The sequence below is a fragment of the Drosophila novamexicana genome, unplaced genomic scaffold (assembly GCF_003285875.2).
Source record: "Drosophila novamexicana strain 15010-1031.04,08,12 unplaced genomic scaffold, DnovRS2.1 tig00000564-arrow-pilon, whole genome shotgun sequence".
NCBI classification, from domain to species: domain Eukaryota; kingdom Metazoa; phylum Arthropoda; class Insecta; order Diptera; family Drosophilidae; genus Drosophila; species Drosophila novamexicana.
In genome coordinates, this window is record NW_020824810.1 from 2,658,125 (window position 1) to 2,677,381 (window position 19,257).

General features: G+C 43.9%; 5 protein-coding genes across 8 annotated transcripts in view; 3 read left to right on the plus strand and 2 right to left on the minus strand.

Annotated features, from left to right (window-relative positions):
• The first annotated feature begins 18 nt into the window (after positions 1 to 18).
• Positions 19 to 461, plus strand: LOC115762478 (cytochrome b-c1 complex subunit 9). Its single transcript, XM_030704702.1, has 2 exons — positions 19 to 254; positions 317 to 461. The coding sequence occupies exons 1-2, from the start codon at positions 123 to 125 to the stop codon at positions 350 to 352; spliced, it is 168 nt and encodes a 55-aa protein (XP_030560562.1). The 5' UTR covers positions 19 to 122; the 3' UTR covers positions 353 to 461.
• On the minus strand, positions 435 to 1,131 carry LOC115762476 (39S ribosomal protein L18, mitochondrial). Its single transcript, XM_030704696.1, has one exon. It carries the CDS (start codon positions 1,047 to 1,049, stop codon positions 477 to 479), a length of 573 nt encoding a protein of 190 aa, XP_030560556.1. The 5' UTR covers positions 1,050 to 1,131; the 3' UTR covers positions 435 to 476.
• A 119-nt stretch (positions 1,132 to 1,250) lies between these two features.
• Positions 1,251 to 4,972, plus strand: LOC115762474 (tafazzin homolog). 2 transcript variants are annotated; one of them, XM_030704692.1, is made up of 5 exons: positions 1,251 to 1,730; positions 3,066 to 3,423; positions 3,923 to 4,159; positions 4,248 to 4,636; positions 4,714 to 4,972. In XM_030704692.1, exons 1-5 carry the CDS (start codon positions 1,587 to 1,589, stop codon positions 4,756 to 4,758), a joined length of 1,173 nt encoding a protein of 390 aa, XP_030560552.1. In that variant the 5' UTR covers positions 1,251 to 1,586; the 3' UTR covers positions 4,759 to 4,972. The 2 variants fall into 2 exon arrangements, with proteins under 2 accessions (XP_030560552.1, XP_030560553.1); XM_030704693.1 differs by lacking the exon at positions 1,251 to 1,730 and adding an exon at positions 2,424 to 2,517.
• A 77-nt stretch (positions 4,973 to 5,049) lies between these two features.
• LOC115762475 (serine/threonine-protein kinase mos) lies at positions 5,050 to 7,748 on the plus strand. Its single transcript, XM_030704694.1, has 4 exons — positions 5,050 to 5,159; positions 5,210 to 5,367; positions 5,426 to 5,639; positions 5,812 to 7,748. Coding segments are annotated over exons 1-4 (1,164 nt in total). The 5' UTR covers positions 5,050 to 5,157; the 3' UTR covers positions 6,602 to 7,748.
• A 59-nt stretch (positions 7,749 to 7,807) lies between these two features.
• LOC115762171 (uncharacterized protein DDB_G0284459) overlaps positions 7,808 to 19,257 on the minus strand; it is a 47,459-nt gene continuing 36,009 nt past the window's right edge. For all 3 annotated transcript variants that reach the window (XM_030704288.1, XM_030704287.1, XM_030704289.1), the window contains 5 exons: positions 13,752 to 13,804; positions 11,731 to 11,800; positions 8,879 to 9,418; positions 8,121 to 8,819; positions 7,808 to 8,063 (listed from right to left, as the gene is read on the minus strand). In XM_030704288.1, coding sequence (XP_030560148.1) covers positions 7,812 to 8,063; positions 8,121 to 8,819; positions 8,879 to 9,418; positions 11,731 to 11,800; positions 13,752 to 13,804 — 1,614 coding nt within the window. In that variant the 3' untranslated portion in view covers positions 7,808 to 7,811. The remainder of the gene's footprint in view (positions 8,064 to 8,120; positions 8,820 to 8,878; positions 9,419 to 11,730; positions 11,801 to 13,751; positions 13,805 to 19,257) is intronic.

The window sequence follows — 19,257 nt, forward strand, 5'->3', positions numbered from 1 at the left end:
AACGCACAACGCTCAGCTTTTGACGTTGCTATACACTTGTCTGTGACAGCTGTTAAATTGGCGTGTGAGGCGACTGCAAATTTTCCTAGAAAACTACGAATTTTGCTGAAAGTCTTGTTAAAATGAAGGTTATCTACAATACCCTCTTCAAGCGTACGTCCACATACGCTGTGGCCATATTCGCATCAGCCTTCTTCTTTGAGCGAGCCATCGACGTCGGCTCGAACCTGATCTTCGAGTCCATCAACAAAGGCGTAAGTTTTGTTGCTTATGTAAGACTGAATTGTGCACTCACGAACATATTTTGTTATTACAGAAACTCTGGAAGGACATCAAGGGCAAATATGAATAGACCAGCGGTTCCAATGACTGCAGCTAGTTTTAAATAAAACAATGATGTTGCTTCATTGTTAATTAGCATAAAAATATCAACGTTTATTCTAAACGATACGAAACCCAAAGCTATTTTGTTGTTTTTATTTAACATCGGTTGTTTTCGTGGCTACAGTTGCAGTTTGTTCAGAAACCTCCCAGGGCTTCTCGTGCCTGTAGGCATCCCAGGGATGGGTATTTGGTAGTCTGGTCGGCTCCTGAAAACTGACGCCGTTCTCCTGCACTGCCTGGAGCAGCTTCTCCAATTTGCTGCCGGCCACGGCATTCACATTGCAGGTCATTTCGGTAATGCCAGCTTGCAGGCATCGCTGGGCGAGCACCCGTCCCAGATTGACAAATGCCGAGGTGTCCTTCGTTTTGTACAATTGCTGCTTGATTGCCCACTCGGAGGTGCTGGCGCTAAGGATGGTGCCGTTCTCGAAATGCTTCAAGTCGGCACTTACATAGCGTCCGCTGGTGTTGATTTCAAGTGTGTGCCAGTATGAACGTCCTGGTTTCTCCAAATGATAGCCCGTAGGCTTGTAGGCAATGCGCAATCTCTCTAGATTACGAGGATTGCGATTGGTTACAAAGTTGCCATCGGTTGCCGGCGTGGTTAGCTCCTTGATCTTGTGCAGCACGCGGGCTGAGGTGAGAGGGCGTGCGCTGCGTGACATGCTTTTTGCTCTTACTTGAAATTAACGTATTTTTAATTCACTCTAATATAAAAATATAAACTTCCAAATTTAAGTCAATATATATTATGACTCGTTTTTTTGGTTTAATTTAAAACATCTGGCAGCACTGTGTTATGTAACTGGAACCTGTGAATGGCAAAAACGCACAGCTGTTTCGGTCTTGTTTACAAAGAAAATTTTCAATTTATTTCATTTTCCTTTTTGGCCCAGATTACACTGTATTGCTTTCTTGGCAACAGCACTTAACCCAGACATGCGCGCTACAGCTAAAGTGCGCGTTAGGCACAAAATTGCACTGCACGGGCCCGAATGCGCTTACATTGGCCAGCTGAAAGCTAACCTGGACGTCGGCTGTTGCGGCGCAAGTCCAAAATTTGCAAGTGTGGCTCGCTAAGATAAATTACTCTTATGTAAACCGCGGGTGCAGTACACAACACACATACATATATATATATATTTATACAGTTAAACACAGAAACACACACACACGCATATCAAAAAAATTAAGTGTTTACCATGTTGATGGCTATTTGTGCAAATTTAAGGCGGATAAGGCCTGATCAAGTGAACTTGACTGCCACGCGCAGCCTTTGGCATTGGCATCGACAACACCTGCCACGGAGCATATATGGCCAGCATGTGTACATGTTGGCCGCGCGGGTAAGAGTCAAGGCTAAGCCAAATCCTTATTGATAAAAATATGTTTATGTGTGATTTAAAGTAGTCTGGGCCCATCATTGATTTTCCACATATGTATGTATTTGTGTATATGGCATTTAGCCAGGCACGTGTCAGCTTATTTTTTCTTCACCGCAGCGAAATTCACCACAGACCAGGGCTGCGCTGCATGAGCGCGCCATTTGAAATCCAATTGCAACAGTTGGTGTTATCTCTCGGTGCATGCTCGGCTACGCCACAACGTAAATCTCTAAAAACGTGCCTTCACTGCAACTGATAGTGCTTGCGGATTGGCTCGTGCTACTCTCTCACTCGCTCAGTAGCATCTCTCTCTCTGTCTCTTGGATGCCCTTGCACGCACCTAAACGTACTTGACCAAGCGTCAGTTACACTTTCAAGTTGCCAACGCGTAGTTCTATCTCTTCCGCCTAAAATTCGTATGATATACGGCAACAGCCAGCATCAGCCGCATCTAATTGAACAACTGCGAATGTACGAATATTTTCAATTAATTGACGGCGAGTCAATTAAACAAACAAGAAATCTCTTCTGATTGAACTATAAAGTGCCTGAGTAGAGTGAGGGCTCGCGTGAGCGAACAGTCTCTTGGTCCTAAGAGTTAAAGATATGTCAAAGATGAAATATGAAAAAACACAAAAATATATTATCGATGCCTAAATTCGTACGTATTTGTTGTATGCTTTGTGAAATGTACAATTTTTGTTAAAATCGTCTCGCGTCCGTCCAACGGCAGTCCCTGTCGGAAAACGTAAGCAAACAGGTGGACACTAAAAAACTTTGCTCTCTGGATAATGCCCCATTCAACGGATTTTCTTTCTAGGAGCTTTTATTGTATTAAGGCAGGGAAATGAATTTAGTTTGGAAGGAAACGAAGGAGGCTTCCAAAAAACTAGCATGTCGTATACTCCGTGGTATACCCTCGATTCTTATCGATTCCATAGGTCGGGAATCTTGTCGTTGAGTTTAAAACAAACTTGAGCAATATGAGGATCTAGATCTAGTTCTAGAGATCGACGGGTTATGCGTGGGGACTGACGGACTTGGGTAGACCGATTCGGCTTTTGGAGAAATCTCTTAAGCCTGTTACAAAACCCATACACCCTTTTGCTGTAAGAAAACCAGCTGCTCAAATTGTTGTCAACGAGCAACAAATTGAAACATTTTCGAATTCGAATGTAGCAGAAAGAAAAGTAGTCTTTGACCTTTCATATGTACGAATAGATTAAGGTCGCCGCGTGGGTGGCAATTTGAATTTGCTTGGGTGCCATGTTAAACCCCATTCTGATCAATACACAGCTATACGTCCAGGCCCCCGAGGCTCGCCCACTGCCCGATGATAGATCTTCGCCAGGACTGCAGCCGCCGCCGCCGCAGCCGCAGATGCCGCAGCAGAGAGATCAGTCAGTGCAGACGGAAAGTCTGCACATAAATCTATCATCGCATAGCATCAGGCAGTCCACGGAAAAGGAGTTGAAACAACAGGAAAGCAGCTCCCAGAGCAAGGGCTCCACATCGTCGAACATGTCATCGGGCGTCGAAATACCCTATCCCATCGATTGGATATTTCCTCGGCTGCGCAATCCCTCCAAGCTATGGTTTATAACCAGTCAATTGGTGATTACTCTCGTTGGCCTCATCAGCAAGTTTGTCCTAGGTAAGCAAAACACACACACGCACACACGTGACATAGGCTTGAGGTAACCTGCTGTGAATTAAACCAGGCATTAGACAATAAAACCCATTGCTTATACAAGATACATAGCTTTACCATGCAAGCAAAGTCTTAACTACAGCTTCATACTCCATCAATTAGCTCGGTCGTAAAATTAGTTTGTGCAATCCTTTCTAACTTGTGTCTTTCTTATATCTTTCGATATACGAGTACCTAATGCTCGGCGTGCCGTTCTTATTTTTGCTTCACTTTATCTTGTACATATTTAGACCAAGTGTTTATTTTTGGCGCGAATTTGCCTTGTGTGGACCATCATGGTCATGCTTCTGTTCTTCCTGTTTTCTTACTGAGCAAAATTTGCCAGAATTTGTGGCAGTGCAAGGTATTTCCTAGTCGAGCATTGTCAAAAATGGCACTCTCCTACAATTAAAATTATAATTATGATATAAGAGCTAATCGCTACGTTTGTTGACTTCCTCAGTACTAATGAATAAAACGAAAGTCCATAACAAGGAGCGTCTAATGAAAGCTGTTGCCAAACGACCCAAGGGCATACCCTTAGTGACCGTCTCCAATCATTATTCCTGCTTCGATGATCCCGGCATCTGGGGCACTTTGCCCATTCGTTATGTGTGCAATACATTTCGCATCAGATGGTCCATGGCCGCCCACGACATATGCTTCACCAAGAAGATGCACGCCATGTTCTTTATGTACGGTAAGTGAAGGCATTTACCTAAAATATATTTAACCATTAATTTAGAAGACAATCATTAAATTGATACATATCTGTGTGTGGCTTGCAGGCAAATGCATACCGGTTGTGCGGGGCCATGGCGTCTACCAGGAGGCAATCAATCTGTGCATCGAGAAGTGCGCCTTGGGTCACTGGGTGCACGTGTTTCCCGAGGGCAAGGTGAACATGGAGAAGGAGGATTTGCGTCTGAAATGGGGCGTGGGTCGCATAATCTATGAATCGCCACGCATACCGATCATTGTGCCCATGTGGCACGAGGGCATGGACAGTGTTCTGCCCAATGTGGAGCCGTACAAGTTGCACTGGGGCAAGAAGGTCACCATAAACATTGGCGAGCCCCTGGATCTGAACGCATTTGTGCAGGGCCTTAAGGATACACGTGTGCCGGAGCCTGTGGCACGAAAACTCATAACTGACAAAATACAAGATGCCTTTCGAGTGGGTTTCACAATGCAACAACATCATGACGGCGTTCTAAATTATATAATTATTTGAATCCTTTTTTTCAATTGCAGGTCTTGCGCTGCGAGACGGAGAGATTACACGGGGAGCGCGCTTAGAAACTTTAGCTCGGAAATTCAAGCAGAAGACGACGATACATAAAGCTTATTTATTTTTATAGTATTAAGCCCAAAATGAAGCCTCCATCAAGTGTTATATATATTTATTGTATTTACCATTTTTACTTGTAGTATGAGGCTTATGCTGCCAGTGTGCTAAACGAGCAAAAGAATTCGAAGCATCCTTAAGAAAAAAAACAACAAAAAAAAAAAAGAAAAACTATTGTGAACGGTTACTTTAAGTAAAAGAGTGTGTACTATCATTAATTAGTCTCTAAATATAACGAAGCTAAGCCTGCTATAGTTTTAAAACACTGCGGTATTTTTTTTAGTATTTATTTCAGTACGATCGCAACACTGTCACACTTTTATCAGCTGACATATAACGGCATCTTAAAAATGTAAGAACACGAATTAAATGCATTTCAAATTAATTAAAACCCGATTGCAGGTCTTTTTTAAAGGCTGCTAACAAAAAAAATGCGCTGGTGTTGACCACACCAATGCGCACTGAGCTGCTCAAGGATGGCCCACCGGCGATTAGGCCCAACAGGTGTCAGATTTTGGGGCGTGGCGCCTATGGCACAGTCTTCAAAGCCATATATCGTGGTATGCCAAGGAAATGTCTGCCGTTTGCACGCCATTTAATCATTTGATGTATTAATAGAGCACGCCGTAGCCCTGAAAATAGTGAAAACCGGCGCCATTTCCACATTGCACAATGAGGCGCATGTCTTGAACTGGAAGCACAAGAATATTGTGCGACTGATAAAACTGGAATCCACGCCAGAGTTCGGTTTGCTCATCATGGAGCGACCCATTGGGCTGTGCCTGCAGCGTGTCACAGATACGCTCACGCTTCCGCTTGTGCACAGAGTGCTGTAAGAGTTGCAGTTGAATACATATAAGAGCCTTGCGCCGGTTAAAAAAGTATTTAAATGAATACAAACGAAGTTCGTTCTGCTCAGGTCGGTTCGACCATGTTCCTGACTCGATGCAGGGCTCTTATATATATGTTCATACTTACATCTATAATATTGTGTACTTTTTCAGCATATCGCTCGATATTCTGGCCGCTTTGCGTTACTGTCATCGTCGGCAATTGCTGCATTTGGATGTGAAGCCATCAAATGTGCTCGTTGCCCTGGGCACAAAGTCGAAGGGGCTTGGCAAACTGGGCCAGTATAAGCGCAGCTATATTTGCAAGCTATGCGACTTTGGCTGCTCCATTCGGATGGGCGAGTCGTGTGCTGAGCCGAGCAGCGCAAAGGGCACGCTGCGGTACATGTCGCCAGAGGCTTTGTGTGCGGCGCCGTTGAGCAGCGCATCGGACATTTACTCCTTGGGCATTAGCATGTGGCAGTTGCAGGCTCGCCGCTTGCCCTTTTATACGCTCAACTGCAACGAGTCCATTGCATATCAGGTGGTTAAACACGAACTGCGCCCCGATAACTTTGCGCTGCTCGAGGCCCTACAGCTAGGCCTGCCTTTGAACGGGTGCTACTGTGCCAAGAGCTGGAGGAGTAACGCTACGGATCTGAGCTACGTGAATGAAATAAATCCACATCTGGACGTGGTGCTCTCAAGAGACTTATACAAAAAGGCGCGTCGCAATCTGAGCTTTGATGCTACACATGGACGTGTGCACAAGCGGCATAAACAGCGCAAACAGCCGAGATTAACAGAGTATTTTGATGATCCATCAACGATTCCGGCCACGTGCCTGGAAAGTGCTTATAGCGAGCTGTACAAAAGCTGCTGGCTGAGCCAGCCCGAGCTGCGTTTAAACGCTTTCCAGCTACAAAAACGTTTAGAACTTATTTTGGTCAAGTGCTTAGGCTAATGAATATCTTCTATCTGTAATAGTTTTCATTTTTAAATATGTTTTTGTAAGATTATGTTTATACTTGTAAAATATGAAAGCAATAGTTATTAGTTATTTTTTATACAATTGTTAATTGCAAACACATTGCTAATTGGTTTAATAATTTATTTTGTCGTAACTCTTTTTGTTTATTGTTTACTTTTGTACTTGCTACGCTAAGAAAATACATTTATAATGTTTTATACGAGCTTAAATTTATAATTTCTCATTTGTCGAGCGTAGTGCGTTCGCTATAGTTCGTATATACTGTATATATATATAACTCGTACTTAGGATGTGATTGCAAAAACCGAGCCAGTAATTCACATCGGTTGCTACTTAAAGAGACTAACTAGAGAGTAGAAGAAGAGCTGTATTACATATATATATATATCTATTTACAGTTTATTGTTGTCGCCTTGTTTTACGTTCGCTTCGAAACCATATATATATATATATCTGTATATCTATTGTAGCTTTATATTTTGTTGCTGCATTTCACCCATCTCTCTACAAATCTATATAATTAGTACATGCTCTAAATACACTTGATTTTGTGCGGAAGACTACATTTTTTTAATATATATATATATATATAAGTATTCTTTTCTGTACGATAGCTAATAGTTTGAGTAGTCTGTTTGGGCTTTAGTTTTAGTTTAGTTTACACTTTGCAAAGTTTTGGCTATTCCATAGAAATAATGCAAATATTGTATACAGATTATATAGATTTTTTTTGAATTTTCTGAAGTTTTTTATCGGTTGGAAATGCAATTTGGGAACACATACGTCTCGGGCACGCTGCGAGCGCTGCTCTACAAAAGCGTATAGAGCAGGTCGAGCGAGTGAGAATACATTGGAACAATCATAATATATAAACATTATCCAAAAAACCTATGCATACATATGTATATACTATAATATATGATGTGCCAGAAATAGCTACATTTAGCTGGAATATAGCTATATTGGCAACACTGATGCGTGAATGCACAATTAATGTTTGCTCCTGCTTCCCTTTCTCTCTCTTCCTCTCTCGTTTTAGTTTGAATATATATCACAATTTAGTCTTTTTAAATGTTTAAATATATTGCGGAGCATTTGGCTCCTGTTTTGTCGCTCGTATGAGATTATGTTTGTGGGGGGGGGGGGGGGGGGGGGGGGGGGGGGGGCGTGGCATCTCTTTTTTTTAGCTGGCATAGGAACGACGCACGGGAACGGGTGGCGGAATTTTGGATTTTCGCTGTGGCTGCTGTTGCTGCTGCGCTGGCGGTTTCTGCGGCGTCGCCGTCGTCGTCGTCTGTTGTGGCGACGGTGACGATGGCGACGAGGAGCTGGAGGATGAGCTCGTGGATGTTGAGGATGTGTGTATGCACGTTGGAATTCGTGTGGGCGGCGCCTTCTGCTGGCAGCTCTTTGGCAACTCCGTTGACTTTGTTTCCTGCAAGGCAAATGTATATATAAAAAAATCTCTTTCAAAATGAGGTGAGTCACCTACCTTCTTTGGTGCAACGGCAACCGGCGAGGTGACACGCTTCCAGCCATTGCTGCGCCGCCAGGAGTTGGCCGGCGCCGGCGGCGCATGCCGCTGCAGCAGGCGCTCCTTCAGCTTGGATACCACCGCCGGCGCGGGTGGCGCCTCCTTGGCCATTTTGGCCATCAGAGCGCAGCTGATGCTGTCGCTGCGCACCACGCTGGACTCGAGTTCGCGCCGCTGATTGTGGCGCAGTATGCAGGTGGGCTCCTGCTCCTCCAGCACCGACTTCGACTTGACCAGCACGGGGTTTGGCCTGCGCAGTTCGCTCTTGATGATCTGTGCTATGCATTGCTGTTCGTTCAGAGCAGGCGCCGGCACATCGTCGACTCGGCACTCCTCGATCACGGCATAGTCGTGCTCCTCCTCCTCCACCACCTGCGCCGGCTGTTGGGCCAGTGAGTGATCATCGGTTTCGCTGGAGGAGCAGCTGGTCAGCTGTGCGCGACCCGCCTCGCTGGGCGTGGGACTGACGCGCGCCTTGGTCTGACTCTCCGACATGCTGGAGTCCTGCTCGTCCTCCTCGTCCTCATCCTCATCGTCGGTCTCGCCCTCCAGATAGGAGAAGAGGCTGCGCGATGAATTGGAGCGTATGTTGACCAGCTTGTAAAAATCGTTGGTAAAGTCCGTGCAGGCCACCTCCTCATCCTCCGAGTAGACGAGCTGCAAGAAATTGAAAATCTTTGTTAAAGGAAACCCGTTGGAGGCAGTGCAGCAAGTACCTTCTGCTGCAGCAGCTGGGCAATGCCATCGGCAACGGAGTCGTCGGTCTCGACGGTTGTCGAATTGATGAAGTCGCTCGAGGGCCAGAGCCAGTCGTGCTCCCGCTTGCGGCGCTGCAGCTGCAGCTGTTCGCGCTCATCGTCGAAGGTTATCACAGCCAGCTCCTCCTGCGACATGCTCCAGTCCTCCATTTCCGTGGAGCAGGGCTCCGCTGGCAGCAGCCACTGCTCCGGCTCCTCCGGCAAATCCTCCAGATGACCATTCGACGGCTGCGGCTGGCCGCTGCTCATCGTGCAGTAGCCCTCGTCGCGTCCCTTGACCGGACTCGCCGACAGCGCCGCATTCTGTGCCTCCAGATCGCGCACGCGACTCTTCAGCATGCTCACCTCCTCGCGGAGATTATCCTCGGCGACAATCGCATCGACAACCTTGCGCATCACATCGTCCAGGCAGTGCTCGTATTGCCTAATCCTAGTGAGGAGCGCGCGATTCTCTTGCTGCATCGTGTGGAGTAGACTCTCCTGGCGCGCGAAGCGTGTCTGGGCGAAGGCAGGAGAAGGAAACGAAAAGAAAGAGATTTATTAGATTTGAGCGTGGTTTTAAGCTACAAGAAATAGTAGTCGCTGGTTCAATGCAGGGGACGAGCCAACGTCTCACCAAAGAGAAACAAAGTTCGAGTCGTGGCTTTCTTTAATCATGGATCGGCTTGGCTTTAGCTTGCTCCATTTGTTTGGACTCCCAATTTACTTCAAGGTTCATCTGCTAGTAAAATTAAACAGCGGATTCGAACCGGCTTGCAGCCTTTGCTTGTTCAGTTAAGCTGTCACACTTGCATTGACGCGGGTCGCCCATTGCCTCAATTTATGAAACACTTCGCTTGGCCTGGCCACAAACTGAAGTGCTAAATGAATAGTTACATGCATCCAAATTGCCCCTCCCCCCGGCCCGATCTCCGTCTTGTTAGCTGGCGCGAAGGTCAATGCAGCTATTGAGAGTTAACGTAAGTTTGAAATGTGTGTGGAAAACCTTGGGCTTCATTAGTCGCTTTAACAAAAAAAATGAGTTTAACTTAGCTTTAAGCTCAGTTAAAACAATTTGGTATCAAATCTTAACAGCCACCCACTGTGCGCCGCCTGGAGCTGGGGAGCTGGAAACTGGGAGTGGGTCGTGGGCCAGCCTTTGCCGCATTGGAGCGCAGTGAAGCGTCTCTAATGCAAACGCTCAATCAATTTCCACAAAAATAAAAAATAAGTAAGAGACGCACAAGTGAAGAAAATAGAATAAGAAGTTTTGTAGAGGAGAGTGCTCGACGAGGAGATACCCAGCTAAAAGCGAACTTTTACCATAGGTAAAACGTAATCTTAAATAACTTCAATGTTTCATCTCCGATCTTGAGGGCTTAAATATATGTATATTCCAAAAATTCTAGCTCTAGCTCTAAGAAAGGAGGAGAATAGTTGTACCGGAATATACCCAACTTTCTCTTGATCATAGAAAAAAGTTAATCTTTAATAACTTCAATGTTTATTCCCCGAAAGCTATGAAATTTTCAGGACTTATAGATAACAGCCAAGTATTTAAAAATAAAAAAATCCTAGCTCTAACTCTTAAAAAGCAGAAAACATGCTTTGCCAGAATCAAGATATACTTTCAAAATAGAAGAAATGAAATTCCTCTGCGTTTGAAATGTGAGAACCCATATATTTTTATATTGTATTTATACAAAGTCGAAGACACCAGCTTCTGCCTATTGAAGACTTCCTTATGCCATTTTGCCCCCATTTGCATTGGCTACAGGGTATATAAAAAAACAGTGTGCCAGGCAAAACAATTTCAACACGTAGTCTCAGTCTCAGCCTCAGCCTTAGTCGCAGTTGCTGTTGCTGTTGCTTTTTCTGTTTCGGTTTCAGCCTCAATGTTAGCCTCAGCCCCATCTCGTCCAGCCGGCCCAGATAAGCGACAATTTGTATGCGCCGAATGGGAGCGAGGGGAAACATTGTTCTTAAAAATGAATTTATGCGTTTATTTATGAGTTCGTTGAGACTTCGTCTTCGTCTTTGTCTGCGTTTGCGTCTTCGATACGCGCCTCCCCAGTCCAGACTTACAGACTCCAACCACGACTTCAAACATTAAGCGGAAAAACTGAAAACTCTTTGCCACAGTGCAAATTGTATTTTCCACATGCTGTGCACGGCGAGGGTGGCTCAAGCAGTTTGAACTTGTCAAAACTTGCTCCAACTGTCTTCCAGACTGTCTGAAACTCAGCTAGAGACTTGGCTTTTGGAGCATAGCTCGACAACTTTAAGAACTGGATGGACTTAGACTGGTTAGTAGATTATCTTCTCTAATAGCTCCAAGAACTGAAAGAAGTGAACTCTTTTTAATGGTAGAGCCTTGATATTTGGTTTATACGCCCTATTTAAACTGTGAATTGCTGAAATATGCAAGTCTATAAAAGCTAGAGGTTATCAAGAATGTATTTCACATAAATAATGTGGGGTATGTTTAGCTTGCGAGGTGAAAGCAAAGAGATTGAAGCTGAAATGTTTGTATCTTCTAGAGGACCTCCAAGGAGGTTACTCTACAAAACTTATGGGAATATCATGTACAAAGCTCGAACTAGACAAAAGTTAATTAGGAGCTGCCGCGCAGAGCATTTGTTTTCCACGAAAAACAAACAAATCTGTTAGCTTTTAAAGCTGATAACTTCAAGAGCTCCCCTCGCAGCTTCTACTACAGCACGCAAAGCACAACATTAGCAGTGGCAAATCCAACCCAAGCCCCCCCACAAGCTGGAATAAATATAATATATATATATATATATATATTTATATAAATAAATGGTACATACCTGGAGAGCCTTGTGATCCCGGCATGTTTGCAGTTGTTTGCGTTCTTTGGATTTCATAATGCGATTCATGCTGAAAGCGCGGACGAGTTCGCGTTGGAGTGAAAGAGACAGAGAGAAGCGGAGCAAGCAGTGTGTAGAAGAGACAAAAAATAAATGTTGTAGAAATGAAAAACTAGTTGCAAATCATTCGTGCGTGTGTGTGTGTGTGTTTGTGTGGCAGATAAAGGTTAACTTAAAGAAAAGGCTTTTTGGTCAGGCAAAAGTAGGCGCGAATTTGAATTGGCGTAATTAGGTTTTAGGCCAGAATTTGAAGCAGCGTTCTCTGCCCGTTTCTGCTGCCGACTGATTGATGGGCTGCTCTCGCAGGCTCGAGCCCTGTCGACTGTAAATAAATGCTTCCTGCCTGGCTGCTGCTGCCGCTTCCTTCGCCTTCTCCTTCTGCTTCGCCTCAGCCTTAATCTCTCCGGCAGCTGGCTTTCCAAGCCATTCGCTTTGGCCCCGGCACCGGCTGTCAGGGCCGCTGCTCAGTAATTTGGAAAATTGCATTCAGTGCCCGTTAACTTGGCTAACGCGAAGACCTGGCCCCGGCCCGGGTGCTCAGCTCCCAGTTGCCAGTTCTCGGTGCGTAATGGCGCTCAGTTCGGAGGAGGTGTTCTTAGTCACGAATTTGTATGAAATATTTTTCTTTTCCTTGGTTTTTCTCTTTGTTTCTGCAGCCAGCGCGAAAACTCTTCTAAAATTGCATAATTATGTGGCGGAAAATCCACAAAAACAAGCACATACATTATCAAGCTGTGCAGTGAAAAGGGGGGTGGGGGAGAGGGGGTATTACAATTTACTTGCTTCTCGTGTAGTTTTCCAAATGGAATGCATAAAACATAAGGCTTTTGGCAAGCGCTCGTAAATATTTAAGTCCGTGGCCAACATATTATTTGCATAATTCCCTTATGTGTGGCTTTTTGTATTTTCATAAATTACAACCCTGCTCTTTAGCAGATTCCGGCACACGAATGATCAGTGTTGCGGGACGACTTAAGTTATCGATTGTTTGGTATTGAGTATTTTTTAAAGGATGTATTTTTGCCTTTTGAATGTACGGGCAGACTGTTTGGCATGTTTGGCCGCCATTGTGTTAATCTTAAGCTCATTGCTGTTGTGATTTAAAAGGCCGTAGAAGAAAATATATCGGTAAGTTCCTGAGAAATCTTTATCTTACTTTGAACCTATGAAATACGCTAACTCCATTAACATTGGAGTAACATGGCCAGGGGGCCAGGCGTTAGCCTTGCAGAGTTCTAATTGCAACTCCACCTTTGGTTGGGCACGCGACCATCAAGACTTCGGGCTCGAATCAAGTATTGTTTTTGTATTCCCCCCCTCTTGTTTATTTATCCTCTTCTCGGGGCTGCCAACTTCAAACTTCCTGCGTGCTAAGCTACTCGTTCGTCTTTCGTTTTTAACCGAACAACGTAAATACGCGTATTTTGTAGGCCAGTGTGACCATATCAAGTATCCGTTGCTTTGCTCCAATTCTGTTGAAGTTTATTCAAGAGGTAAGCCTCTGATAAGCCGCTAGATAAGCAACTGGAATGCTTCGAATTCCACAAACAGACGAAACAATTACAGGCCACTTAAGAGCTTGCATAAACAAATATTTGTACAACATTCCATTTAACAAGCCCTTCACTAGGCTATCAAAGCTTTGATGCCCTACAAAGTGACCATGGAGGACAAGGCATGGGAAAAAAACGAACTGTGCCGCATAGTTTAAAACTATTTAATCAAAAGTGACCATGTAGGATAGCCTAATATTCAATGGGAACCAAAAAAAAAGCATAGAGTTCGGCAAAAGAGTAGAGGGAATAATTTATGGTTGGTTTTGTTGTCTAGTGTAGATTGGAAAAAACAAATGAATATAAAAGGGAAAACATGCTATTTAAGCTGAAATTTTCACACACAACAAACACACACACACACACACACACGTATGTGTAAAATATATAGGAAAATTGATCACTTACTTCTCAATTTGCTCGCGCAGCTCCTTCTCGAATGTTGGTGACCCGCATTGGCTCTGAAAAAAGTGCATTTAAAAATAGTGGGATAGGGGTTGGGGTTGTAATTTATATATTAAATGAAATGCGAAAGTAATTAAGCACAATAAATTAGTGCACTTGGTCGATGATTAAGAACGACAATTTAATTGCCAGATATCACAGCGGCAATCAACGCCGCCGTCGACAGCTGATGGAAAGTGACAAAAAGCCAGAGAAAATGTCTAGATATGGCAAGCCGAAGATTGAATACCCTTACCGACACGAGGGGTTGAATATAGAAGCTGCTAATTGCCAAGTTTGGGAATGAAATTCAAGATGAATACAAGAAAATTTGGTTCGACAAAAACACATTTTTGGATCCATACTTCGTAGAGGAATGTGTGATATAGTGATATATTCCGATGTGTATCAGCTTTTGCTGTGGGGTATAGGGTAGAACTAGGAAATGGGTACATTGACTCGTCTGTTGATACGAAACAAGCAAATATATCCCTGATATGCTCGAAGATGTCTTCTTCAACTGGCTAAACATTTCATGATACCCCTTACAAGGGTATATAAACTATAAATTGCTTGGTGGTGGGTCATGGGTAGGGCTAGGGAAAGGGTGGGGGGTTTGTGGGAGTTTAACTGAAATTGATTAGAGGCGCAAGAGGTGTGCCGAGGGCACAGACAGAGAGACACACAGACCCAAGCAGACGCAGCATCGCGGAACCGACCAGGCCAGACTAGAGAAAAGCTCTATATGGCAATGCGAGAATGCGGAACAGCAGCTGAGCTGCGACGAAGAGGGGAGTGGGGCGTGTACTCCGTTGCATGCAACAATAAATCAGCAGAGTCAACAACCGGCTGCCAACTCCTCCCGCGCCCAACTCAGCTGCTCTTTTGGCGTGAAATGTAATCGATAAAAAGTAACATCACGACGTGACGTGACGACAGCTCACAGATACAGCTACAGCTACAGCTAAAGATACAGATACAGATACAGCTACAGCTATAGATACAGATACATATACATATATATCTATAGATACAGCTACAGATACTTGGCTGCAAGTGGCTGGGACAAGCGCTTGCAATAAATCGTTTTGGTTTAGTGCAAATATAATGAATGACAACAGCTTCTAGTGTAAATAAAATCTTTTAAAATGTTGACGGGCGAGCTTAGCCATAAGATGTAGGTATTTGACGATATATAAACTCAGTTATATAGTTACGACTTTACAAACAGCCAGACAATTGCGGCTCAAGAGGCCAACAAACGGAGAGCATCGATTTTGAGGCAAGTTGTTAAGAGGAAGGTCGCCCTCTCTCGCTCTCTTTCCCTTTCTCTGTCTCCAGTTTGAAGCAGAGTTTTTAAGCATAGGTCAACGTTAATAAGAGTAAGGTGATTAAAGAACTCGTGTCCAATTGACTTTTGGCTTTATATACTACACACACTTTATATACCCTAACTACACTGGGAATAACTCTTCTCCCTCTCTCGCTCGCTTTCACTCTCCTCTCTCGCTGTCTTTCTCTCTCTGTCTCCACACTTGAACAATCGCAGAGTATCGATTTTGAGGCAAAGTTGAGAAGAGGAAGGGGATTAAAGAACTCCATTGCAGTTGCCTTTATATACACACATTGTATACCCTAACTTCACTATGGATAACTCTTCTCTCTACTCCCTCTCAACTCCTTCTGCCACACTCCTTCTCTCTCTCTCTCTCTCTCTCTCGCTGTCACCACTTTGTATGCTAATCAAAAATGTTGCCTCTTTTAATAGAAAATGTTTGCACATAGGAAAAGCCATTGTATACCCTATGTTTTCTGGGGGGGACAATAAAAAGGCAGCAGCACGCGCCACACAACAGACGGGCATCGGAAGCTGGAAGCTGCTCCCATTTGCCACCCCTCCCCTCCCGCTCAGCAATAAAGCTGAAGCTCGCTCAGAATTACAAATATATGCAATAATTTTTATTAATTCGCCCAGGCATCAGGCAAACATAATACAATATTAAAATGCCGCCGCCAAAAATGGATTGTGGAGCAGGCGGCAGACGGAGCCCGACTGCCGTCCTTATCCACAGGCCTCCTCCCCATACGCCTCCTTCTCCTCCCACTCCTCATTCTCATCATATTTCTCGACGACGTCGTGACGTTGTGCCAGAAATCAGGCGCCAAATGAGCAGCCGGGCCTGCTGTGGCAGACTGATTGCCGTCCTCTGCGCGCCAGACAAGTGCTGCGAGGGGAGGGGGGGGAATAATTGTATAAGTGGGGGAGGGGTGCAGAGGGCAGGGGGTGGTTGCCCCATCGAAGGCGCCACTTGTGCCACAGCCAGTGGCAGTGGCAGTGGCATAGAATGATGAACGTGTTAATAAAATTAGAGCCCAAACAGCACACGAAGAGCTGCTGCCAGTTTATGGGAGGGGGGAGGGGAAGGGTGTGTTGCGCCCCCCTTTTCATAAGAAATGCTATTTTGGGCAACTGGTGCGGCTGTCAACAGCTGTTGGCTACTGCCTGCACCCACAACAAACAACAACAACAAAAGCCCCCACACAGCCCCAAAGCAAGGCGCATAAATATTCATTGCAAGTTTTTGCCCATAAAAAGCGGAGTCACAAGAAGGCATGGGGGAAGGTGGCTAAGAGGGTGGAGGGGGAGGGGGGGTGGCAGCTCGTCCATTGATAAGCTCATAAAATCGAACCGGACTTTTGCTTATTAATTAAGAGCCTGGGCCCAACAAAATTTCCATAAGTTTCAATTAGCCAAACAACACATGAACCCAAAAAAAAAACAAGTAAGAGGTTCTAGTCGGGAGCTCCCGACTAGGGGATACCCTGAACCCTCTTCTTCCAACATCAAATGCATATATATATTCTATTTTAGAAGCTATCTGTCAAGTTTGGTGACTCTAGTTCTTATTAAGTCTCTAGCTCTTTGTCGAGATTTGGCCGAGATATGGGGGTGGTAAATTTTGACCCATGTCTATATACGAATCTTGCGGTGAGATTTGGACATGAATTTCGACCAAAAAATCGGTGTCGAGATTTGAATGCCACATTAATCTAGAGGGAAAACCATAAAGAAAAAGCCAAACTTCGTGAAAATCGGATGAGATTTGGCCGAGATATGGGGGTGGTAAATTTTGACCCATGTCTATATACGAATCTTGCGGTGAGATTTGGACATGAATTTCGACCAAAAAATCGGTGTCGAGATTTGAATGCCACATTAATCTAGAGGGAAAACCATGAAGAAAAAGCCAAACTTCGTGAAAATCGGATGAGATTTGGCCGAGATATGGGGGTGGTAAATTTTGACCCATGTCTATATACGAATCTTGGGGTAAGATTTGGACATGAATTTCGACCAAAAAATCGGTGACGAGATTTAAATGCCAGATTAATCTAGAGAGAAAACCATGAAGAAAAAGCCAAACTTCGTGAAAATCGGATGAGATTTGACCGAGATATGGGGGTGGTAATTTTTGACCCATGTCTATATACGAATCTTGGGGTAAGATTTGGACATGAATTTCGACCAAAAAATCGGTGTAGAGATTTAAATGCCAGATTAATCTAGAGGGAAAACCATGAAGAAAGAGCCAAACTTCGTGAAAATCGGATAAGATTTGGCCGAGATATGGGGGTGGTAAATTTTGACCCATGTCTATATACGAATCTTGGGGTAAGATTTGGACATGAATTTCGACCAAAAAATCGGTGTCGAGATTTAAATGCCAGATTAATCTAGAGGGAAAACCATGAAGAAAAAGGCAAACTTCGTGAAAATCGGATGAGATTTGACCGAGTTATGGGTGTGGTAATTTTTGACCCATGTCTATATACGAATCTTGGGGTAAGATTTGGACATGAATTTCGACCAAAAAATCGGTGTCGAGATTTAAATGCCAGATTAATCTAGAGGGAAAACCATGAAGAAAAAGCCAAACTTCGTGAAAATCGGATGAGATTTGGCCGAGATATGGGGGCGGTAAATTTTGACCCATGTCTATATACGAATCTTGGGGTAAGATTTGGACATGAATTTCGACCAAAAAATCGGTGTCGAGATGTGAATGCCACATTAATCTAGAGGGAAAACCATGAAGAAAAAGCCAAACTTCGTGAAAATCGGATGAGATTTGACCGAGATATGGGGCAGGTAAATTTTGACCCATGTCTATATACGAATCTTGGGGTAAGATTTGGACATGAATTTCGACCAAAAAATCGGTGTCGAGAGTTGAATGCCAGATTAATCTAGAGGGAAAACCATGAAGAAAAAGCCAAACTTCGTGAAAATCGGATAAGATTTGGCCGAGATATGGGGGTGGTAAATTTTGACCCATGTCTATATACGAATCTTGGGGTAAGATTTGGACATGAATTTCGACCAAAAAATCGGTGTCGAGATTTAAATGCCAGATTAATCTAGAGGGAAAACCATGAAGAAAAAGCCAAACTTCCTGAAAATCGGATAAGATTTGACCGAGTTATGGGGGTGGTAAATTTTGACCCATGTCTATATACGAATCTTGGGGTAAGATTTGGACATGAATTTCGACCAAAAAATCGGTGTCGAGATTTAAATGCCAGATTAATCTAGAGGGAAAACCATGAAGAAAAAGCCAAACTTCGTGAAAATCGGATAAGATTTGGCCGAGATATGGGGGTGGTAAATTTTGACCCATGTCTATATACGAATCTTGGGGTAAGATTTGGACATGAATTTCGACCAAAAAATCGGTGTCGAGATTTAAATGCCAGATTAATCTAGAGGGAAAACCATGAAGAAAAAGGCAAACTTCGTGAAAATCGGATGAGATTTGACCGAGTTATGGGTGTGGTAATTTTTGACCCATGTCTATATACGAATCTTGGGGTAAGATTTGGACATGAATTTCGACCAAAAAATCGGTGTTGAGATTTAAATGCCAGATTAATCTAGAGGGAAAACCATAAAGAAAAAGCCAAACTTCGTGAAAATCGGATGAGATTTGACCGAGATATGGGGGTGGTAAATTTTGACCCATGTCTATATACGAATCTTGCGGTGAGATTTGGACATGAATTTCGACCAAAAAATCGGTGTCGAGATTTAAATGCCATTTTAATCTAGAGGGAAAACCATGAAGAAAAAGCCAAACTTCGTGAAAATCGGATGAGATTTGACCGAGATATGGGGGTGGTAAATTTTGACCCATGTCTATATACGAATCTTGGGGTAAGATTTGGACATGACTTCGACCAAAAAATCGGTGTCGAGATTTAAATGCCAGATTAATCTAGAGGGAAAACCATGAAGAAAAAGCCAAACTTCGTGAAAATCGGATAAGATTTGGCCGAGATATGGGGGTGGTAAATTTTGACCCATGTTTATATACGAATCTTGGGGTAAGATTTGGACATGAATTTCGACCAAAAAATCGGTGTCGAGATTTGAATGCCACATTAATCTAGAGGGAAAACCATAAAGAAAAAG